The following is a 26,268-nucleotide window of genomic DNA, read 5'->3' on the forward strand; positions in this document are numbered from 1 at the left end:
ATGTAACTTGTCAATTTGTCAATAACAATAAATGTGAATTGTCATTTGTCAATTCTGAATTGTCACTCAGTATTTACCGCATGGTTTTGATAGTTCAAATAATTAAGCCATAATAGCGTTTTTCGTTCTTAAGTAAAAATCAAGAATTTATATTTAAATACAATGTCTGACGTGCCTGATTTAAGTTCCGATGATGAACACTATGAAGAAGATGAGTGGCAAGAAATGGAATCTAGCGATGTTTCAGTAACGTGTTTATTTTGTACCAAAAATTTCTCAACTATAGAAGAAGCTGTAGCACACTGTGAAGAAGTCCATAAGTTTAATTTAAAGTCCTTAAAAATTAAATTTAATATGGATTGCTATTCATACATTAAATTGATTAATTACGTAAAGACCCACAAATTGAGTTCGGATGAGATCATGAGCGCTACAAAACCTCTTTGGGACAATGAAAAGTATCTTAAGCCTGTAGATAATGATGAATGGTTGATGTTTGATTTTGACACAATAACCGAGAAGCCAACTTCGCCTAAATCTTATCATGCAAATGTCGAAAACGGTTTGGTTACACTATCTCAAACCCACTTCACGGAACTTCAAAGAACTATACAAACATTAACGGAGCAGTTAAAAGAAAGTCAGACTCATTTGCAAATGGCAAAAGAAGATATGGTAACGATGAAGGAATCTATGAAATCTCTTGTGGATGGTGGTTCTGCTAACAATATAGGAGATAGTAGTTTTATCGTTGATTGCGTCTCTAAAGTTCCATTAGAGAGCGACGAAGGTTACTTCAACAGCTATGCTCATTTTGGAATTCACTATGACATGCTGTCTGACAAAGTTCGCACAGAATCATATAGAGATGCTATTCTTAATAACAAAGAAACAATTAAAGACAAAGTGGTATTGGATCTTGGATGTGGTACAGGTATACTATCAATGTTTTCGGCGTCAGCAGGAGCAAAGAAAGTATATGCATTAGACCAATCTGAAGTTATTTATCATGCAATGGATATTATAAGAGAAAACAATCTAGATCATAATATAAAAACAATTAAAGGTAGGCTAGAAAATACAAAACTTGACGATAAAGTTGACATAATAGTATCAGAATGGATGGGTTATTTTCTACTTTTTGAAGGAATGTTGGATAGTGTGATATATGCACGTGATAACTGCTTAAAACCTGGTGGCTTATTGCTACCAAATAAATGTAACATTAGCCTATTAGCCAATGGCGATATTGACACACACAAAAAATTAATAGAATTTTGGTCCGATGTTTATGGTTACAAAATGAATTGTATGAAATCTGAAGTAGTTAGAGAAGCAAGTATAGATGTTGTACCATCTAAGCACATTTTGTCTGAACCTTGTATTGTTAAAGAAATTGATATTTATACTTGTAATATTGATACACTAAACTTTACATCGAATTTCAATTTACCGATAACAAATGACGGTTTTATTACATCACTTGTTGGATATTTTGATACATTCTTTGATCTTCCTCAAAGTGTTTCGTTTACAACAGGGCCTCATAAAACACCAACACATTGGAGACAGACAGTTTTCTATTTTAGAAATTGTGTTGAAGTTAAAAAAGGTGATGTTATTGAAGGCACAATTACTTGTAACAGACAGAAAACAGATGTAAGAGCACTTACGGTACAAATAAACGTATTCGGTAAAGTACATAAGTTTATACTAAGCTAATTTTATTAAATGATTAGATTTTTTGCTATTATTAGTTTTGTTGAACATAATAAGTATGCTTGCTAAAAAGCTTACAACTGCTTAAGGCAAGGAAAGTTTGACTTTCTAAACTAGAATACCTATGTAGAATTATTAATATTGTGATATAAATAAAATATGTCAAAATAATTACCTTGTGTAAGATTTGGTTTTGTATTTGTTTTTATGTAATTGTAACTAGTGTACAATTTTATCATAAACATTATAGTGTATAATTTTTTAGTTATATTATTTTCTTATATGGGAATTTATATTTCATGTATGCATTTATATATGTTTTTGGTATAAGCTCCAAAACTTTTGAAGAGCAGCCTTTGGTCCAGTAGTTGGATATTAACTGGATGTTATTTTACTTTATATCATTAATTAATACGTTATTCAATCTCATGTCCTTTTTTAAAAAAAAATGACGCACAGTACATATTTATAAATTGTTATGACACTGCCCATTATGATTTTATTCACTGAATGTTAAAGTGCATTTTCAGTGCAATGCCTTTCTAACTCCAAATATATGTCATATGTATATATTTTGGTTGATATGTTATATGAATAGGAAAGGTACCTCTCTTTGGAATATTAAGCCTGTCCAATAAGCTATGTTGATAGCCGACTTTCTACATACAACCAAAACGCTGCCCACTATATAATATTATAAATAGATTGTGTGATAATATTTTGTATATAATTATGTATTATGTTATGATAATGTTGTATTTCATGATAATGTAACTGGTTACATTTTAATGTTTGTTTGAATTTCAATGAGTTCCCTTTAACAGTCTTAAATAATACAAATATTAAATATCTTTATGGTTTTAATATTAAAAATAAATATTGTATCCAACCACTCAAAGTTTTCAAGAGAATAAAATACAAGGCTTATAATATGTGGCTTAAGAAATGTAAAAATATCTAAAACTGTAACTCATTTGGATTAAAATAATTATTAACAAATATTTATAATGTTAATATTATTCCTTAAGAAAATTATGTGCTTTTTTCCAATGAGAGAAATTAAACTGTTTAAGCGATGTATGTTCCTCGTAAGATCTTCAGTTGTTATCAACAATGTAGCTTTTGACAATAACGTAAAAATAAAACAAATTTTCTACGAAAATCTTTATTTCATTTTTAAATATTATACATATATCTCAAGGTATTAAGTTTGCTATTTACAATTAGAAAAAAATGTTAATAAAAACGATACATTGAATTAAATTCACAAATAAGAAGATAGTTATTTGTTTGTATTGAGTTGCGATAATTTTGCTTTTTTAAAAGTTAAACAATAAATTATAATCAATAGGTAATCTGTTAGCTGTCTTTTTTTTAAATAGTAGAAATTAGAAATAATTTTGTTTTTTAAAAAATATTCTTATTTTAAAAGAATTACAATTAAATATATTTCATTCAAAAAAATCGGATGATTGTTACTCGAATTTTAATAGACAATAAATTTTTAACAATAAGAATTATAGGAATTTTAAGTATATTTAACTATATAATTTAAGTTCAGTTTATATTGAACGTAAGGATTTGAGCACAAGCTCATAAATTGATACAAAATGCTAGAAGCTTTATAAACTAGTTATATACCATTTTTAATTTATAGGTTTATTCTTAGACATACAGAAGACGTTCAGATACAGCTAAGCTAGTACAGATAAAGACGGGTAGAGTAGGCAAAATGAATGTAAAACTTATAATTAAATATATCATATGTTGACTATATTGCTTTCTAAGATTTATAAAGTAATTTTTATCTACATATTGCGGCTAGGTCCGGACAAATAATTTAAGTAAGGTACACCCCTGGAACGCTTAGGTAATATTAACGCTATAATTCTATTATATGAATTATGTATACAACTATGTGTGCTTTTCCGGAAACGATTTTAAAGATTTCGATGACTTAATCGTTTTGGGTGGAAAAAACTAGATTGTTATTTAAAATCAATTTACTCTTTAAGTATATGTACATTACATATAAAGTATGGTTCTGTTAGATCGAGTCGCAGTCTTAAATGCGAAGTGTGTAAACGAGCATGTCACTTCGCACATAGCGCCCCTAAATAAATGGGATCAGAGCAAATGAATGATGATTCAATTGTCCATATAACTATAGGTACATCACATGTGGGCATAAAATTTGAAAATTATGATACATTGTATTTATACTAGTTGATAATAAAATATTTTATTGTATTATTAATAAAACACTTTTATGACTTTAAGGCTTGATGCCATTTTTTAAACCATTGATTTCTTCAACGATTGATAAATAATTATCGTAAGCATGATCATTACCTAAATCTTACAGTGTAATGACTTAATTATTCTAAAACTACTTTTTATAAAGCTATAACCCCAATAAGAATGGCATTGACAATTACTTACTAGAATAGTATCATTCTCTATGTATTATTTACTCTATAATTACATAAACCCACAATACATCATAATATAGTATTTTCTATTAAGTACTTGATAAATATATAAAAAGATCTATAGTATAATCTTTTTTTATAAGCGTAACCAGTTGGTTAAAATCTAGCCTTACCATCCCTGGAATCGACTTAGGGACCTAAAATAGAGTGATTATGATTCTGTCATGATATTCATAGAGAATGGTCCCACGTGTCTATTTCATGTTATGAGAAGTAGGCCATATTTTGGATTTGTAGGTCTCAGAATTTGATTAGGAAAGAACTACCTTAAGGATAATGTTGTATGTGTTTGATATGATTATACTCGTAATGTTGTTTCAATAAGATATGATTTAGAATTTATCAATTATAGGAGGAATTTAAATATGTCCTGAAATTCTCTTGATGGATTTATTAGGACGAATGTTTCATTTGTCACAGATGTACAAGGACGGCTAGATTAGTCCTCTAATTATATATTAGGATGTTAGGACACGACCTCTTTAACCTTCACCTTACTCTATACCTTTGAAATTCGGTCTAAATGCTATAAAACGTTTAGAAATCTTCATTTATTTTACAGCGCAATCCTTAATTTGAGTTAACATTTATATCTACAATATCTTATTGCGGAACTTCACTTGGAAGAGCGCGTTTTTATTACTTGTCCAAACAATGAGTAGAGGACCTATTTGATTATTTTTGCGATTATATTTGCGTGAAAATAAGACGTACGTGTTTCCTTCAACAGCCGAAGTGAGGCCGGTTGTTTATACACCATAAGAGCTAAATGAGGCAAACATTTGCGTAGACATTCCACACTTGAATCGCTCAGTAACATTGCATATATGTATTTGTATTATAAAGACTTATGTTGATGACGTATTTATATATTATGTATTAAATATGAAGGTGGACAAATAGATGGGCCGCTTGGTGGTAAATGGTCACCTTAGCCTATAGATGTTGGCGCTATAAGAAATAATAACAATTTTTAAATCGTCAATGCGCCATCGAGCTTGGGAACTAAGATGTAAAGTCCCTTGTGTCTGTAGTTACTGGCTAACTAACATTTCAAACCGGAATACAACAATACTAAGTACCTATTGCTGTTTGGCGGTTGCGAATATAACAATTACTCGTTCAAACAGCGAAATCGCTAGGCTAACGCTAATCCAAGTGAAGTGCTGCGTCTAGCGATAGAAAGCAAAACATCTTACAATAATAATTACATCTATATATAATAATCTATCTATACCTAAGGAGATGATTATTCGTAATTTACAAAATGATTTCACAATAACACTTGGTCAGGGAATATCAGGACTCCAATTTAATCGGAATTTTTAAAATTAATAAGCGTATTTTTATATGGGTTAAGATTATTATGACTAAGTTTAAAACTACATTATACATTTTAAATAGGTAATATATTGATAAATATAGTAAAAGTTTCGAAGAGAAATGCAATTTCTAATATGTACCATTTGCTCCGACACCAGCAATTTATATTATATTATACATTGGCTCTTAAAATCTATTTTTTTTTTTATTTGAGAAATTAAGTACAGAAAAATTCTATGTGTCTATAGTTCTAATGATAAAATGCATTTTATAATATGAAGATATATTTTTTTTTCGTATTCGTATTTAAACTTATACATATATATTTTAAAGTATTCAAGAATTACACTAAATTTATTTTACTTTGTAAAATTATCTATGGTAAGTTAAACTTAAGTATGAATTCAAAGGTATGTCTATAAGGTAACGTTTACTATTTTTGAATGTTTTTTTTTTTATAAAATAAACACATTAAGGTATTTATAATAGGTATATCATAGCCTTAATATACATATATCTTTAGTAGGAAAAATATGATTCATAAAGCTTATTTTATATTTACCTACTTTTTTTCTAGAATTTATAAGTAAAGAAGTTAACTCAACAGGAGTATGTATTTAAATAACGGAATAACAAATTTGAAATATATTTACATAATAATAATAAATAGTCATATTATAATCGAGTCCTGCTCGACGAAATTAAATTTTAAAGGCAAAGTATAAGGATTAAAGCTACTTAACATTATTTACACTATTGGCGTCGCCGCTCCACGGCCTTTCGCCTATTCGAATAAAACTCACTACGTTGTCTTCCACATAGAGAATTTATACATCAGATTGTGCATTAATATTAAGATATTTGACCATATTGTTTCTTCTTTCTGGTTAAAAATCCTATACCTACATCTACATATATAGCTGCTGTATACCATATATAAGCCCTGCATATCTAATGATTATTGTTTTGTATATGGATTGGTTAAAAAATGTTTGTGCGTTTATATATTGTTCTACAAATTAAAAATGAATTATAGCAATTTTACTTTGAAGTCTCATGGTTGGGCAAACGTCTCCTGTTTGTAGCTTGTTCTACCACACTGTTTCGCTGCGGGTTGGTAGACATATACAGATTTTGGCAACATGCAATCAGATTACTGATTAACGATTACGATTACAATATGTAATCATCAATCACAATCACAGTATAACGAAAGTAATCAAAAATGTAAAGTGTGTGAGCGAGTCGAGTAAGCCCCTGAGCATCTCCATGTGCCCTCTTTTATCAAAGTTAATCTTGTCATATATATCTTAACAGTTGTACCACTTGGACTGTATCAGTATGCTATCATTATGTTCTACATCTTTATTTGAATGTATATACTATTGTTAAATGCCTGCCTTTAGTTATTTCATCAAATAGTCCCTTAAAATGAATATGATTATAAATAATACAAATGATTTATAGTTTATTTTTTAAATACTATACTAAAGTTCTAATCGTCAAACTGGGTTTTTTCGGGTGAGTGTAACGGATGGCTGTCGCTCGGAAAAATATCAAGATTTTTGTACGAAGTTTTAATTTGCTTAGCTCGCATGTCAAATCCTAAAATGTTTGTATAGAGATTAAAAAGTTTTTAACAATTTAATCTATATCTAATCGAATATTCTCGCAGGAATAAATTATATATAATTCCAATAGTTTACAATTAGCTTTAGTTTTAGCAATGTTTAATGAAGTAATCAATTTCTCTAAAAAAGGTTAGGTTACAAAGGCCATTACTCAATATTTTTGACACCACTAAAATACACCAGAAAGAAGAAATAAATGATCGTTAATTTTGTGCAAACAATACAACAATATGTTAGTGACAAGCGAATGTGACAACAATAATAGCCTAGCTCTTATTCAACAATGACTGAAACATGTTGCAACAACTAGTTTTCACGCTATTTACAAATGTGGCTAAATATTATTCTTCTGTTGGTGGGGATGTACCATTCGTCTCCTCCTCCAGCTTAGCTCGTGCTTCAGCATCTGTAATTTAATATATCTATAAGTATGATTACTTATAATTTAATCCATTAAAATGTATTTTTTAATGTTATAGGTTATATCGGGATGGATGCGGACTGCCGAAGATCGGGATGGTTGGCGTTCTATGGGGGAGGCTTTCGTCCAGCAGTGGACGGCAAAAGGCAGAAAAAAAAAAAAGTTATAGGCAGGTGGACGAGCAAATGGGCCGTCTAATGGTAAGTGGTCACCATCACATTGATATTGGCGCTTACATTGCCAATGCGCCACCAATCTTAGGAACTAAGATGTTATGTCTCTTGTGCCTGTAGTTCACTGGCTCACTCACCCTTCAAACTGGAACGCAACTCACCACAACACACAAGAAAATGCCCCTTTACACAATTTTTCCATTGAGCTTTGTATTGTTATTTTTTTTTAATTTCTAATGACGACAAAAATCGTAACCGAGCAAACAAAATAAACATTTGTCAATCATTCTAATTTACATTTGCTGTCGATGGTCGAGTTAGTTGTACAAGAGATCTAGTGATATAACTCCCCTTCCACTGCACTTGTGACAATGACTGTTAATTTTGCTATTCACACATCCGGACAGTCAAAATAATGTTTCGACAAGAAATACTGCTAACGCTAACTTTTTATGTGCATGGTAATTACTTATGACTTTTAACCGCATGAACTTTTTGACACTTATACTCCCTTAGGTATAAATAAAATAAATAAAAAGCGATAAAAGATAGAAAAAAATGCTTTGATAAGTATTACCTTGAATTCCTTAAGTCATGTATAAATACATATACATGGGACATATTCTACAGCCAAATAGCAATACTGAATATTGTTGTGGTCGGTTTGGAAGAATGAGTGAGCCAGTGAAAGTTCAGGTATATGAGACATAACATCTTAGTTCACAAGGTTGGAAGTGTATTGGCGATGTAATAATGTTAATATTTCTTACGGTGCCAATGTCTATGGGTGGTGGTGACCACTTACCATTAGGTGGTCCATTTGCTCGATCCTACCATTAACAAACACCAACAAAAATTATATTTAACTGCGATGCGACACAACCATGCAAAACTCTAAAATTTTAATATCCTTTTAATTCATCTGTGCTGTTTATAATATAATATTCATTTTTGCAGTAAAGTAAGGAATAACAAAAACAATATTCAACGAAAGTTACCTATATGAAATATTTACCTTTAGCAGCTTGTTCTTTCCATATCTTCTTGTTGTCCGTGAGACAGGCCACCCAAGGTTTCTTTATCTTGAATTTACTAACTGGCTCAGCTCCTATTCGATAAAATTAACTCACTCATAATTAAATATTTTACAAAAACTGAGTTGGAAATTACAGTTCAGTGGTATTACTATTTTTGGATCTCCGCAAATTTTTTATTGCATAATTAATTATTTCTCAAAATTACTAACTATACTACACAACTACAAAATTATAGTCATTAACATTTATATTGTCATTATATGTGTAACCTGTGCTCTCCTCATTTATGGGTTCCTGTCCAGCAGAAGTTGAAGAATTCTTGGTGCTGGAATGTAGAGGCCCTAATATGCATTCCAGCATGTCAGCACACACGCCCATACTGGGCTCAACGATGAAATCTATAAAACCGATCTGGGACTCCGCGACGAGGGTATTGTTTCTATCGCATAGGGGACTGAATGGGAGCCCTAGCTCTCTTTCTTTGTCACCCTGGAGGAAGAATTCGTCGAGAAGGCTCATAGTCCACCTGTGGTGGAGATCCCATCTCTGGAAACGTTATATTACATTTGTGATTTTTTTAGCAAATTCCTTATATTTTAATTATATTGATTCAATAGAATATTAATTGGTATTTAAATTTACAATTATAAAAAGTTTACTTGGTGCTACCAAATTTATAATTTTTGGAAAACTTTGGTCTAATTAAATTACCATACCGTGAACAGCTTTATAAGTGGCTTAAAAGTAATAATAATTGTAAGCGCGAGGTCAGCGTTACCATAATAGTTTACCTTGGCTGGATGCGAGATATCACAGCAGTGCAGCACCAGTGATACTGCCTTGGACTTGTCTACAGTTGGCTCAGCGAGCGTAAGTAAGGATCTCATGTTTTTCAGTTGTTGGAAGTGGAATGACATGTCCGTAGCTAGCACCATGTCGATAACGAGAGTGCGGAATTCACGGAATTCATCTCGTGACAAGTTCTGGAGTATGTTGCATTCTTCGTCACGCATCAGTCTGAAATTCGAAAGAGGTGTGTGGAATATTTCAGTATAAGGTACAAAGAGTTTTTTAATTTTTTATATTATAGGTAGGTGGACGAGCAAATGTGCCACCTGATGGTAAGTGGTCACCAACGCCTATAGACATTGGCAATGTAAGAAATGTTAACCATTGCTTACATCGCCAATGCGCAAGCAACCTTGGGAACTAAGTGTGCCTGTGATTACAATGGCTCACTCACCCTTCAAACCGGAACACAACAATACCAAGTACTGTTTTGCGGTAGAATATCTGATGAGTGGGTGGTACCTACCCAGACAAGCTTGCAAAAAGCTACCCTACCACCAGTAAAATAGGTCCTATATAATAATGATATGTATATGCTGGTAGAGATCATAATTTTATCCATACGTTTAAAAATGTTTGTCTTCAAAATTAAAAAAAAAAACAATAACACGTTGTTAAACTTTTATATATTGTTAAAATATTAATCACAATATTTTTATTTAATTAATAGAAAGTATCGTAATTTTAACCTGTAGAACATAATTAAGGGCAATTGCGTATTTGGGAGAAAGTTACTAAGAACCCTAAGTCTTGGGGTGCATGTCAGTCACCTCCACGTGGTGCACCCTGGGCAATGGGGTCGATCAGCAATCCGATGTTTTTTCCAGATTGCTTGTCGATCGCGGCTGAGACTGACGCGGCGGAAGTGTCGCGGGCCGCTCCTGGTACTTCTCTGTTGCGCAGAGTGGACTAACGAGTGGCTTCGTGGCCAGTAGGAGGACTCCGGGGTCCTTATGGGCCGCCGGAGAGAGATAGGAGGAGTTGGTCTCCGGGGTCCTTTCGGGCTGCCGGAGACAGGAGGAGGAGTAGAAGGAGGAGGGAGAGGCGGGTTCGCCCAGTTTCGGTGTCGATGCTGGGTGGACAGACTTCGGTCACCGCCTTTTCAAACTCGTTTCCCCATCTAGGCGTCAGCCTGTGGTGAGACTGAGGGCCTTGCTTTCCCCGGCCGGGCCAAGAGGAGAAAACCTCAATAAAAAAAACCGGTGGGTCGCTCACCCAAAGCGACGGCCGCAGGCGGGGTTGCTTTTGGTGTGCTAACGCGTTCCCGTAACCCCGCCACCATGCGGTGAGAGGTTTTAGTGGGTAGGACGATGGTTTCTGCCCCGTGAGTCCCACATACCCGTCCCGGTCGTGTCCGGGCGGGAGGCGTAAATGCCTTTCCTCCTCGACAAAAAAAAAGGACCCTAAGACTTAATGACAGAAGCCGCAATAAAAACCATAAAAACATAAATATATGAACATATTTTACACAAGTTTATAATAATGGTAATATGTTATTGCCCTCTAAATTATTCTGTCTCCGTTCACGACTTTGCTGACAGAAATGAAATGCGTATTATAATGGAAACCATAACAATTTGTCACGGCAACGTGATTGATGAATTAGAGGCGAAATACTGTTAGTAAAATATAAAAGTTTTGATTCCTTGGGTTATATCAGTTACCTACATCTTGTTAGAAAAACGATAAAACTAAGAGTCATTTCTTAGAATATAACATATTTTGTAACTAGTATAGAACGTCACAAAGACCTACTTTTGAATCGTTAAGGGTTGACTCTGGATTAGAAAATGGATAATAATCAGAACAAGAGGTACATTTATAGGCTTTACTATAAGATTACTTTAGTAACATATTGAATGTACTAGAATAGAAAAGTTAATAATGCTGTCTATACGAATCGGTGAAAATAAAAATATAACGAAAATTACCCATAATAAGTAATTGATTTTATAACATTTAAATTATACACAATAAACATTCCCACAAATTAGGTAAAGATACTTAAAAATTTAAATAGGTGAACATCGTCAACTATTCCCTGTGAATGATCGGTGTTCACGTACTGTGAAAAAGAGCCGACGGTCTCCAGGGAAATTAAGCGTTACCCGAGCTATTATTATTATAGGCTTTTTCTATGGTTAGACTATTCCGATTTGATCAAAATCCTTTGTATATATACCAACAATTTCGTGTTGTTACACGAAATATATATAGGGAGGAGGAGGACATAGCATTATGTACGTTGACAGACTTGAAAAAGGTGTTCTAAATTCATCTGTATAATATAATCTTTTTAATGAATGTTCTGGCTTAACTTGTTGATTGAAACCGATTTTAATGATTCTTTTGGCGTTCAATAATTTTTTTTAGGTTTTCTATTTATTTTATTATTTAATAATAGTATATATATTTACTACTTACACTCTTATAAAATAAATAAATACTCAAAGATTGTATTATGGGACAACACAGAAACAAAAGTACGAAAATAAAACTAATCATTGGAATCGTCTGATGCTGCAGTGTTTGACGACTGCAACGCTCGTTTTTTTGGAAAAGCCCTATAAACCGTGACCAGTGAAAAAAATGGATATAACTTCTAATTATAAGTTATTGAAGTATCTCTTTCCTTAGTTTTAGAAATAAGACTTGCTTCTTATGTAATCGAATGTACAATCATGTACATTTTTACAAATATTTATTCACAACAACCAACGACGAGATTAGAATCATAGTCCGTGTAAAATATAACTTAACTTACCTAAAAGCAGCACTTATGTGGTGATTTTCGAGCACCGCTCTGTCGTTGTACAGCAGAGCTGTATCAGAGCCGGACATTACATGGAAATTATTCGTAGTGCCCGTATGCTCGAAGTCGTGGACGACAGCTGCTACCAATGTGGCGAAGATTTCGAGATCAGATAACCAATTCTATAAGAAATACAAAGACATAATTATTAATTAACTGAAAGCTAATAAAGAGTAAAAAAAATATAAAGTAAATGAATGAATCTATCCAGACCAAGTGATCTAATTTTTAAGCAATATATTTTATTAGTGTTGGATAGAACTTCGTTAGGTTTTTATTTTATTTTTTTATAGAATAGAAAGGCGGATGAGCATATGGGCCACCTGATGGTAAGTGGTCACCAAACGCCCTTAGACATTTTCGTACAATGCCAATTGTACGAAATGTCAACCATCGCTTACAGCGCCACCAACATTAGGAACTAAGATTTTATGTCCCTTGTGCCTGTAATTACACTGGCTCACTCACCCTTCAAACCGGAACACAACAATAACAAGTACTGCTGCTTTGCGGTAGAATATCTGATGAGTGGGTGGTACCTACTCAGACGAGCTTGCACAAAGCCCTACCACCAGTAAATGCTGTTATATAAAAAAAGATAGAATTATGTTTAATGTTATTTGAAATGCTAGTTTTTATTAAGACAGTAGAACCAATTAGTTTATAACTAATTTGCCACACGTCTGCATATTAGTTACTGTGTAATAATTGTTAATTACTGCGACTGAATGTTTTCTATGTAATAATGCTGTTTTGTAATTTAATAACACATATTATAATGGTAGATAGACATGGATATGTTAAGTAAATCTGTAATATTAATACGTGAAGCAACTTTGTACTCGTTTTTACGACAATAACGTGGACGGAGAGAAATGGAATTTTGCAAAGTTAAAGTTTAGATGGAGAAGGAGTGCAGAAAGTTAATTTTTTTAATAATATTCATTAAAAATACCTTAAAATAATAAAATAAAACATTACACACATTACCATGCATTTGATACACACACGCGCAATCACGCATACATATACACATTTATCCTGTCGCTGATGGTTATAGTCTGTGGTCAAACTGAGAAGATGAAATATTACATGGAATATACTCTTTTGCTTATGATTTATCCTACAATTTGTCTAATAGATATTTGTGCTTTATAATATATTTATTATGCTATATATTTATTTATTTATTAAAAGGTTCACTACTAAAAATCAATAATTTATTATCTGTAGGAAACGCACGCGCACTGTTAGACGCAATTGTCAAAATCTAAAAGCTTTTCAACAATTTCGTACTTTCAGTGGTTTTTTGTGTTGTTTTTGCATAAAAACTAATATTGCATACGTTTTGTTTATATTGTTATCTGTTTGTGTAAAAAACTATAAGCAAATCTTTCCAGCTATCCCAGATGGATTGCGTGCGACTTTAATTGATAATTGTTACTGATGAAATATTTTCATAGTTACATTTACTCAAATTATGAGAGCCTTACCAAATAAACTTACTTATGAATGTACTTACGAAAAAAATTCTAATAAAACCCCATATTCCTTCAGTTTGGTGAAAATATTCGTCAAAATACCTCAACAATTAATAGGTGATAAAAATAATATTATTAATGGCTCAGTATGGAAATGTTTCCGAAGACATACTCTCAGATAATATATTGAACTTCGTTATTTTAGCACCTAAAAATGATGAATGTACTTTGATGAATGCTGATATACTTAATCAAATTCCTGATAAACAGAGAACATGTCATAGCTACTACAAAATAATTTGTGACGATGATAATGCCGTTAATAACTATCCGGTAGAGTTTTTAAATTCATTGACTTTTAGTGGCTTAGCACCACGTAAGTTAATTGAGTCATTTTGCTGATCAAAAACTTAAATACAAAGGAACCATTAATCAATGGAACAAGAAAGAAAATTCTATATGCTATAGAGAAAAACATATGTGCTATAGAGCTGAATTTTCTGCACCATCAAGCACGATATAAATATAAATACCAATTAAGTACATGAAAATTAAGTGGTGCTTGCCCGAGCTTGAATCCACGAACGATGGTTAAGATTCAAGCATCTTAACCACTGGGCCATCTCTACTCCCAAAAAACATACAAAAATTCAAATTTGATCTCTTTATAATATTAGTATAGACAGTATATTAAGACAGTTTATTATAATAAGGCAGTGAGTTTAGTAAGATTGTAAAGTAACCATATAATTAAAAGAAAAAAAAATACATATTGGCTATTATTTAATGTCGTAATGTGTAAAACGAAATGCATGCGTAATATCTTATCCTTATTTCTTTCTTATTCTTATACTAAATTAAACTTAAAAGAACAAAGTGATACTCCGAATTTGAACTCGCGGGATATCATAAAAATAACCGTCTTGTTTCAATTTAAAAATTCTCTTTTAAAATAAGGTCGACGATTGGTATTTACAGTACAAAATGAACAGATAAAATAGTAGTTGACATTTGTCGAAGAAGAAATCCATAAAAACTATATTTATTTATCTCTTTGTATTGTCTTCAAAATTCTCTTCGTTTATGACGAATAAGTGAAAATCACAATGTCAACGACTGTTCTTACGACTGTTCTGTTCTTCAATAATAAAAATAGATAAGTGTGTGTATATAGAATACATTGAAAAGCTTGTCTCTTAAGCTATACAACACGATACACAATTTGAATAAATTACATAAATCCTCATTCATGTTAATATATTTTTGTTCTCTTTATTACAAATTTTATTATTCAGACTATTTGCCAGTTTTGAGAAAATTGGATGAGATGAGACAAATGTACTTATATTATATATTTCGAAATAACTGAACTGATATTAATTTATTTATATAACCCACACATACTATGGGACGATGTTAAATGATCTTGAAAGCTTAAAGTAAGTTAATAATTATATACGCTACACAAATAAATGAAATTGAAGTGTCTGTCTGTAATTGAAAATAAATGCTTTTTTAAGTTTATATGTCTATTAACGAGTTACCAAATGCAAAACAATAAATTTATACAAACTACCGCTGAACGAATAATTTACATATTTTACATGTATAATTTAAATAGGAATTATGTACGTTAAAATGGCAAATTTAAAGGATTTTCGTCACAAAATGAATTTCATCCTGACGAAACCGCCGGGTTTTGTTAGTTATGTAAATAAAACGTTAAAATAAACGTGGGATGTCTCCATATGCATTATGAAAAAGGTATTGAACGTGTGAAGATTTTGTTTATTTATTTGGAAAAAGAGCCATATAGTAATTTCTAAAGATAATGTGATTACAGATTGAACCATTAAGCATGTACACTATATGTTGCCGACAAAAAAAAAAGTTTTTTAAACGCTTTTATTTTGCTTGACCTGTTGTTTGGTTTTGGGTTATGTTGTTTGGTTGCTTCAGTTATGTTCTTTGTTTTATTTACATTAGGCAGGCAGTGAGCTATTTGTTATCAGCTGACAGTACGTAGTCACTTTCACGTTTACTAGTGGTAAAGCTTTGTGCAAGCTCGTTTGGGTACCTACCCAAACGATACCACCCACTCATCAGTTATTCTACCGCAAAACAGCAGTACTTGGTATTGTTGTGTTCCGGTTTGAAGGGTAAGTGAGCCAGTGTAATTACAGGCAAAAAGGACATAACATCTTAGTTACCAAGGTTGGTGGCGTATTGGTGATGTAAGCGATGGTTAACATTTCTTACAATGCCAATGTCTATGGGCGTTGGTAACCACTTACCATCAGGTGGCCCATATGCTCGTCCGTCGTCCTTCCTATTCAATAAAAAAAAAAAAAACTTTAATATAAAATATCTTCTTACATCATTTATGAGCCACAAGCCCAGGCGTCTAAGGCGTTATATATTATTAAATAGGTTGTGTTAATCTTAGGTAAAGTCTACATTCATATGTTCGTTGTGCCTGCCTGCCTACTGGCTCACTGCTGTTTGACGGCAGAATAATGTTTGGAGAATGATACCTACCCGAGTATCAATTTTCATTCTATTATCTTGTTCCCAAAACACTCCGTACAAAATACTACGGCAGATACGGTCATTTGTATTAGTTAGTCCTATATACTTTAAAATTAAGTACTCCTAATATTAATAATAATAATGTCCTCCAGACTGATTTCGGTAACAGCGGCCAATCTCAAGTGAGATTAGCCAACTACGCAGTATTATAGTGCATAAGTGTGTGCGTAAATACAGGTGCATTCTCGGGACGGCAATCCGACACGACCGAAAAGAGTTCAGTCGCAGGACCTACGGCTTTACGTGCTTTTCGAGGCACGGGAGTGTACACACTTTCAACTTTCAGACCCCGGGTTGCTACTGAGAATTTTCTAACAGAAAAACCCAATAACTTTTTATTGGCCCGACCTGGGAATTGAACCCAGGACCTTCGGGTCTGCGGCCTTTTATAAAGCCACTATACTAACGAGGCTGTCAGCACTGCTAATATTATACCATGTATGAAATTTCAAGACCAAAAATACTAATACCCGCTTAAGTGTAATCTATACTAAAATTTACCATTTCATTTTCAAATTAGACCCTCATTAAACTCTGCATATAATTACGTGAAAGTCAAGGCAGAATTTATAATGAAACTATTTTGATTTCGAGGATTAATTTCAGCTCGAATTAACTCTTAAGGTAAATATGAAGATGGTTTGTGGTTCAACCCTTGTCTGTCAAGCAAACGGATCGATTACAACATTTGCATATTTAATTCAAATTTGTCATCGAGTTGATTCCCGCAACTACGCTTTGCTTGCTCATTTTTAATTAAACTTGTTTGAATATTAGCAATTAAGGACTTTTTGTTCTCATTATAACTTTAAATTAAATATAACGGTAACGAATATAAATTATGTACAGAGAAGAACTGCCAGAAATTCAGTAGTTAAACTTTTTCTCAAATGAAATACATTGTCAAGTAAATACAATTAGTTTTATATTTATATCTAATATACAGAAATTATTAACTTTTTTTGAATGAATTGAATTTCTTGACAGAACCAGTGACTTTATGTTCTGATGTCACGAGACTTTCAAGGCCGTATGAACGAGATAATAATATTATAATAAAATTAAACTTGAATATTTGAGTGTTTTTCGTTTGATACGTGTGCTCGACAAGTGACAACTTGACTGACGAAACCTCAATCAGAACAATAAAAGATCAATATCATGATTAGACCTGAATATCTATACCAATATTATAAATGCGAAAGTAGCACTGTCTGCCTGTTACACTACCACGGCAAGAACACTGAACCGATTTTGATGAAATTGTAAATGAAGCAAGCTTGAACCCGAGGAAGAGCATAGGCTACTTTTAATATGCGGGTGAAGAAGCGGGATAACATACGTCACGAAAGTAAAAAGAATGCATGTAAAGTAATTAGTAGAAGATCCCTTACCATGAGTCCTGTTTGGCACAACATGTAGTGAACGGTTTGAGCGACGTCAGCTGCATGGAGATTATTGTGGTAGGGGTTATGAAACTTGCAATAGCCTTCCTCTATTCGACTCAAGAAGTTCTCCAGGATCGTGGGCGGCACCTGTGGATTTGATAATTTAATACTTATTGTACTTCGAAATTGTCTTGAGTTAGTGTTGTTTGTAAGTTTCCATGAATTAGATGAAGTGTTGCAAATCCAGTTTCTGCTATAGAATAAACTTAATATTAAAATTATATAATTGAGATCATAATATTATTTAAAATTTCAAAATAAATTTCAAGATTAAGGAAAAGTAAGGATAAAAAAGTTTAAATAAATGGATACTGCGACTTATGTATAATACATATAAATTTAGATATATGTTATCGCAAACTTTTCAATGAAATTTTTGGCGATATAGAACTTTTAATGATTTCATGTAAGTTTTACTTAGAAGTTTGATTATTAAGCGCTTTGGTAAAAAAAAATCACTACGAGTATGTTTATTTTATATCGTATCATGTATCAATTAGCTTAGATTCGAACAAACTGAAATTATGTGTATAGTGTCATCGACGTAAGCGCACGGAACTATATAGCTCCGTAAAAAAAAATTGTTTTAAAAATATAAGGACTGTGTTTTGAAATCATAAAACGTAGATATGTGTAAATAACAAAGACAGTGTGTGATCTATATAAAAACATTATTGTTTGAATAAGTTTAATACGCAAAAGGGTGAAACGATAATTATATAATATAGGTACTTTTACTGAGGGCAGTGACTTATTTTACGAGCAAAATAAGTTAAGAAAGTAGTGTATTAATAAAAATAAATGCTTTATAAAACGATTTTAAGAAACACCTAAAGTTCTAGAAATTTATTTTAAAACAAAGAAATACTTTAAAAAATATACAGTGAAGTGAGTAGATACAAAGAGAATAACTTTTTTTGTAGCGGGTGTTTAATAAAATCTCCAGGCGCAGATTATAATATTGTACATACAGTTCGCAATTTTTACTTGAACAATAACCATATCGTTGGCCCAACGGTGTGAACCATACTTCCACGCACGAGCGATACGGGTTCAAACCCAAGTTGTTGGTGACCTATTTCAATTTATTTATTTTTCTGTTAAGAAGTTGCTGTTATAGTCGTTACTAAGTAAGAATGATTCCACAGAAAAAAATAATAACAACAAGAAATAATACTTCTCCAGAATCTTACAATGTGACAAATCGGCAAAAAAGCAAACAGTCTGAAAAGTGGTCGCCTGCATCAGAACAACTTACTAAACAAGACGTTGAACAAATCATTCGTAATGAGTTTCAGGCCTTTAAAAATTTACTATTGGATGATATCACTAACATGTTAAACAAAATGATTCAAGAAAATCTTAAACCTATAAAAGAGCAAATATCTACTATTGAAAACTCTATGACTTTTTTGAGCGAAGAATACGAATCTACTAAAAAAATAATTGCAAGTTATGACGATAAAATTGCGGAAATGGAAAGAGAGAAAAATGCACTAAAAAATGTAACATCTGATTTGCAACAACGAATACATACTATGGAGCAGTATAATCGATCAAATAACATTGAAATACAAATGATTCCTGAGCATAAAAATGAAAATTTAATTAGTGCAGTAATGCAACTGAGTAAAGCAATATCATGTGATCTAAAGGAGTCTGATATACATCACTGTACTAGAGTTGCAAAATTGAACAACAGCGACAAAAGACCCAGATCTGTGATTGTAAAGCTATCCACACCACGAATGAGAGACACGATGCTAGCATGTGTCATCAATTACAATAAATCGCATCCTGACGATAAACTTAACACAAGTCACATAGGTATTGCAGCAGATAAGCAGCCAATATATGTTATGGAACACTTGACACCGGCTATTAAGTCTTTACATGCAGCAGCTCGAATAAAATCTAAAGAAAAAAAATACAGATTTGTGTGGGTTAGACAGGGCAAGGTATTTATGAGAAAGACAGAACATTCAGAATGTATTTATGTAAAAAATCATACTGTTTTGAATAATATCCAATAAATTGCTTTGCTCTCTAAACTCATAGATCATTTTAGTGTTTCATGTTATAAAATTCAACGGTCTTAATATATACTACCAGAACGTCCGAGGTCTCCGTACTAAAACTCATGACTTCATCTGCAATTTATCGTGTACAAATTATGATGTTATTATATTAACAGAAACGTGGCTTAATAATAAAATAGAGAACCATGAAGTATTCGACAACCGTTATACAGTATACAGAAGAGATCGTGATAGTTTACCTTTACATTGTAAAAAAGATGGTGGTGGAGTTTTAGTGGCGGTCTCAAATAAACTGAAATCAATGCGACTCAGTTTTTGTGAAAGTCAGTGTGAAGATCTTTGGATAAATATTGAACGAGAAAATTGTCACGATGAGTGTAACTCAATTGCATTATGTGCAGTTTATTTGCCTCCTCCCGTCAGCCGTAATATGCTATCTAATTTTATCAATAATTTTAATAGTAGAATTGCAGAGAATAGACAAAATGTTATGCTCGTGGGTGATTTTAATTTAAGTAATATCAATTGGTTCGCTACTGATGATAATGTTATTTCTAATAGTTCCTTAGGAAATTTGCTAGTTGATTTTGCATCTCTCAATAATTTAGTTCAACATAATAACATTAGTAATAACAATAATAAAATATTAGACTTAATATTCAGTAATCATAATAACATAAAAATTAGTAAGTCTATTTTGCCAATAGTGCCTCCAGATCACCACCATCCTCCCTTAGATATATTAGTTTCTTATTCATCAAGAACTTCTTTAAAAAGTAATGTTATTGGTGATAAGAAGAACTATTTTAAAGCTAACTACGTAAGTATAATTTCAGAATTAAATAATATCAATTGGTTAAGCGAATTTTGTAATTGTAAGTCAATAAACCTAATGATCGATAAATTTTATAAAATTTTGAACAAATTGATCGAAAAATATGTACCAAAAAAGAAACAAAAAGGTAAACAATATCCTCCATGGTTCACTAAGGAAATGATAAATTTATATAAAGAGAAACAAGTTTTTTTAAATAAATACAAAATATATAAAAACCCACTTGATGAAATTTCATTACGTCTTTTGAGCAAACGTTGTGCAGATTTATCGAAAATTTGCTACAATAATTACATTAAAATTGTTGAAGAAAATATTAGAAGAAATCCTAAATATTTTTGGTCATACCTTAAGGGCAAACAAGATAATAGTACCGCACTCCCAGGCATAATGACTTACAAACAAAAAGTAATGAAATCGGGATCAGAAATTTGTAACGAATTTGCCTTGTATTTTGCTTCTGTTTACACACAATCTCAAAGTTCATATACATTACCATCTTATAGTAATCAATGTAAACATGACTTTGGAGCGTTCACTAATTTTGTAATATCGCGAAGACAGATTTATCAATACTTAAAAAGACTTGATACAACTAAAGGGACAGGTTATGATAATATCCCTCCTATATTTATTTCTAAATGTGCATGGGTACTAAGTTTCCCTTTATATTTATTATACAACGAATCACTTCGCTCAGGTGTTTTTCCCGATAAGTGGAAAATAGCTAGGATCGTACCAGTATATAAGTCCAAGGGTAGTGAGTGCATTGAGAATTATAGACCGATTTCCATACTTTCCACTTTTGCCAAAGTATTTGAAGCAATAGTTTACCCATATCTAGAATGTCATGTAAAGCAAATGAATAATAATAACCAGCATGGCTTTATAAAGGGTCGATCTACAACATCAAATCTTGTTTCGTACAGTGAATTCATTGTGCCAGCTATTGATAACCACAAGCAAGTTGACGCAATTTATACCGATTTAACCAAGGCTTTCGACAAAGTTTCGCACGATATTTTACTCTTAAAACTAAGCAAGTACGGATTCAATGGTAATATGCTTGAGTGGTTCAAATCATATTTATACAATAGACAACAATTTGTTGTCTTAAAAGGTTTTAGCTCGAGTCTATATAAAGCCTGCTCCGGGGTTCCTCAAGGGTCACACTTAGGACCTTGGCTCTTTAATATCTTCATTAATGATATTTGCGATACGGTACATTATAGTAGAGTATTTTTATTTGCGGACGATTTAAAATTAACAAAAGTAATAAACAACTTAGCTGACTCAGAGCTCTTACAGGCGGATATTAATGCTATATATAATTGGTGTAAAAATAATAAAATGGAATTAAACGTCAGTAAATGCAAGCATATAAAATTTACGCGGAAGCTCAATATAATCAAAACAATATATAGCATTGATAACATCAAGTTGGAGGAAGTTTTTGAAATAAGTGATTTGGGTGTCATTTTTGATGACAAGCTTACTTTTGTCCCGCACTTCAATAAAATAATTACGAAAAGTTCCAAAACGTTAGGATTTTTAATTAGAAATGGTAAACACTTCACGAATAACACGAAAAAAATAATCTATAACGCTTACGTGCGTAGTGTACTGGAGTACGGTAGTGTTGTGTGGAATCCTTGTTACAATGTACATCGTCTGCGTATAGAGAGAATACAGAAGCGATTTGTATATCATCTATCCAGAAACAAAAAAACCTCATACAATAAATCTAATAAAAATTACAGCAATCTCTTGAAAGACTTTAATATGGATAGTCTCTCTGTACGCAGACAATTATTAGATCTCTCTTTCCTATTTAAGATAATTCGTAACGAGATCGACTGTACTTACTTACTTGAAAAGATATACTATCGTATTCCAAGGCGCAATGTTCGTAGTTTTCTGGGCACTTTTGATGTCAGAATATCAAAAACGAAATTAGGATGTAATGCACCAATGCCTAGATCATCACGGTTGTACAATGGTTTTTGTCAAGATCTAGATATTTTTAATGACTCTGCCATGATTTATCGTAAACGGGCGCTAGAATTGTTGAGAGATGCAAATAAATAATAAATAAATAAATAATAAATAATGTTATCTTAATTTTATTTTGTATTAATTAGTATATTTTTAGTAATTTTTTTGTAACGTAAACTTTGCATGAATTTAATGAATTATTTAATTTTAATTTGTACCTATATCAATTTCAAACTATTTGTGTTATTAATTTTAATTTTATTAAGTGCATGTTTATTTTTTTTATGATCTTTAATTTGTACCAATTTGGACTTTTTTTTTTTTTTTTTTTAATCTTTCTACTCATGTTGCTATAATTATGTGTTAATGTATTTTTAAAACAAATATTGTAATTGTTGTGGCTACTTTAAAAAGCTTCACATGTTAGCTATTTTCACTAAATTGTTTTACATTTGTCATTAAAACATGTAGTAGCTACTAGTGGTCCTTAAAATAAATAAATAAAAAAAAATAAAAAAAATAAAATATTAGTATGATGTATATATATAAAGTTAATCCGTTGTGCTTATAAATACTACATAAGCATATGAGATATATCGAATTCACGTTTATTTTATTTATAAGGTATTTTTATATCTTTGATCGTAAAATATAAATATAAAAACAAGAAATAATCTTTGCCTCAAATATAATATTTTACCATTGTTGAAAACTTCGAAGTATTTAGCGATATTACACAAGTTTTCCATTTAAAAAAAAGATATACATTCAGGGTATTTGTGTTGGAGAATTTATTGTACTTTATAGGCGGACTAGTTATTGGCCCACCTGATAGTAATCCACCTTAGTTACCACAGTCCATTTGCAATGTGCTGTAAGAAATATTTATCATTCCTTACATCGTCAATGGTTCACCAACGCTGGAAACTAAGAAGTTATGTCACTTTTTCTTGTGATTACGCTCGCTCACTCACCCTTCAAATTGAAATACAACGACACTAAATCATGCTATTTAGCGGTAGAATAAGTGATGAACGTCATAGTATGCTGATAGGTCTACAATCGGCGATGATTTTAGAAATGTCAAGTGCAAGACCAACGACTTTATATGATTTAGTGTACTTTTTTGTTTTCAGGCAGCTATAAAACTAATAAAATATAATAATCTGACCCGTGGTTTGATCTTAGGATAATGGATGTCCAGCCTCATTAGCTAATTACTAGATCAACAATAAATAAAAATATGCACTATAACACTCATCACGAGGTCTCCTAAACTATCCGCCAGATTGACTTGTTACTCCGCGAGTACGAGACACTCACTAAGAACGAATTTTAGGCAAAACACATCCAAATTTATTTTTCTTATTATCTACCCGTGCGAAGGTGGGATGATTAACAAGTATATAATATCCGTATCTGTAACAGCCTGTGAATGTCCCACTGCTGGGCTCAAGGCTCCTCTCCTCTTTTTGAGGAGAAGGTTTGGAGCTTATTCCACCACACTGCTCCAATGTGGGTTGGTGGAATATACATGTGGCAGAATTTCAGTGAAATTAGACACATGCAGGTTTCCTCACGATGTTTTCCTTCACCGTAAAGCACGAGATGAATTATAATCACAAAATTAAGCACATGAAAATTCAGTGGTGCTTGCCCGGGTTTGAACCGACGATCATCGGTTAAGATTCACGCGTTCTTACCACTGGACCATCTCGGCTTTTTTATAGTATATAATATAAAAATATTATATAACAACATTAAAATTAAACTAACTAAAGTTCTCTATTGTCTCTTCGTCGAATTTTGATAAATTAATATAAGCTTTCATTTCATATAAGTTAGTTATCGTCTTCCGAAAAGCCTATTCGATTGATCTGAATTTTCGAACCGACGATATAAGTATGAAATAACCTATAATATTTGAAATGTCAATTAAAAAGGAAATTTTATCAAGATAAGATGTACAATGTTGGTGTCTTTAAATCCAGGGTAAACGGGTTCCTTCTGGACAGGCGCGCTATATCCTAGACCGTGACTATGCTTAAGATCAGGCAATTCAACGGTCAAGCGCTTGTCTATTATATGTAAAAAAATATATCTTGAAAATTGCATTTTGTTGAATATAAGCTACAGGATATTAATCATAATTTATCGAACCTAACAATTTTGATAGAAACAAAGTTAAATGAAACTTTATGTCAGCGTTTCGTCTATTATATTATTTAGCGGCTGAACTTATTTCAAAGCGTCACAAATCTGTCGGACTACGCCGCTGGCTGTATTGAGAAATTAATGATTGTATATTAATAAACTTTGTTCGGAATTAACTCGTGAGCTTATTACCTAAAGCCTGAATTACGTTGAAGCATCGTCAATACACTGCCACTAATCAATTACATACGAGACAATCACATTAATTAATTCCAGTTCAGTTATCTTGGTCAATCGCTCTATTAGGGTTTCATTAAACAATAGAAAATACGAGTACTTTCTACTTAATCATATTGTATTTCAAAATATATATCTGCATATAGTATATACCCAAGTTTCAACACACTTACTCAAAAATCTATACAGGTTAAGACGAATATCTCTATTTAATTTAGTATGAAAATATTAGCATTCGATTTTACAAGTTTAACCACGTTTTATTCGTGATATTATTTTGCGATATAGCTAGTACATTCCTTGATCCATCCAACATCATTATTTAAAAAAAAATCGCACGCTAATTTTAAGCCGCCATTTTGTTAGTGGACAGAAACATACATGTAATTAATTCATTATTGGCACAACTTGTGGTTTATTGCATGTGATCAAATATGTTATTTGAATTTTTAAGAGTAACTGATTGAGTTCCTTACATCAATTTATATGATTTGGTGTTTTGTTTTTTATTTTATTATTACGAGAAATAAAAAGCAAATTCAAAGTTTTATAAAATCAGTTTCACTTCTGGATGTTAAATATATTAAAATAAATGACTATTTTTTATTAAATAATATGTTTGACGTGTACTTTTATTCAAAGACAGTATCGGCACTCAAACAAGCTAACAAAGCTTATGGGTACCAAGAATAAAAATAAATGGTAATACTTTTGTTGGAATGAATGAAATAAATAAATATGTATGCTTAAATTAAACAATATTTCTGTATATATTAAGTAATACTCAGATACATTTATAGTGTATCGGTATCAAGTTTGTGAAGTTTTTTGGATGATAACTACGTAACGATAAGAACGTCGTATATTTTCAATTGATTTATTTTCTTTGTATTATTGTAAGACATATCATTGTAGTTTAAATTATTATTCATTAAATGTTCTAAGGTAATAATAACACATGTACACCATCGATACTACAAAAATATTAAGCGACGAAACACAGTTGTATTATATAATTTTATTTATAAGTTAT

The 26,268-nt window shown here is 31.7% G+C and overlaps 2 protein-coding genes across 2 annotated transcripts in view; one reads left to right on the forward strand and one right to left on the reverse strand.

Moving 5' to 3' along the window:
* The first annotated feature begins 73 nt into the window (after positions 1 to 73).
* LOC126781218 (protein arginine N-methyltransferase 1) lies at positions 74 to 2,827 on the forward strand. Its single transcript, XM_050506104.1, has one exon. The coding sequence runs from the start codon at positions 163 to 165 to the stop codon at positions 1,720 to 1,722; it is 1,560 nt and encodes a 519-aa protein (XP_050362061.1). The 5' UTR covers positions 74 to 162; the 3' UTR covers positions 1,723 to 2,827.
* Positions 2,828 to 6,165: 3,338 nt separating this feature from the next.
* LOC126781210 (dual specificity calcium/calmodulin-dependent 3',5'-cyclic nucleotide phosphodiesterase 1) overlaps positions 6,166 to 26,268 on the reverse strand; it is a 193,869-nt gene continuing 173,766 nt past the window's right edge. Inside the window, exons 8-13 of the mRNA XM_050506077.1 lie at positions 17,922 to 18,062; positions 12,410 to 12,579; positions 9,588 to 9,813; positions 9,066 to 9,342; positions 8,775 to 8,867; positions 6,166 to 7,571 (exon numbers count right to left, since the gene is read on the reverse strand). Coding sequence (XP_050362034.1) covers positions 7,507 to 7,571; positions 8,775 to 8,867; positions 9,066 to 9,342; positions 9,588 to 9,813; positions 12,410 to 12,579; positions 17,922 to 18,062 — 972 coding nt within the window. The 3' untranslated portion in view covers positions 6,166 to 7,506. The remainder of the gene's footprint in view (positions 7,572 to 8,774; positions 8,868 to 9,065; positions 9,343 to 9,587; positions 9,814 to 12,409; positions 12,580 to 17,921; positions 18,063 to 26,268) is intronic.

This window comes from Nymphalis io, chromosome 3, assembly GCF_905147045.1.
Source record: "Nymphalis io chromosome 3, ilAglIoxx1.1, whole genome shotgun sequence".
Lineage (NCBI taxonomy): Eukaryota > Metazoa > Arthropoda > Insecta > Lepidoptera > Nymphalidae > Nymphalis > Nymphalis io.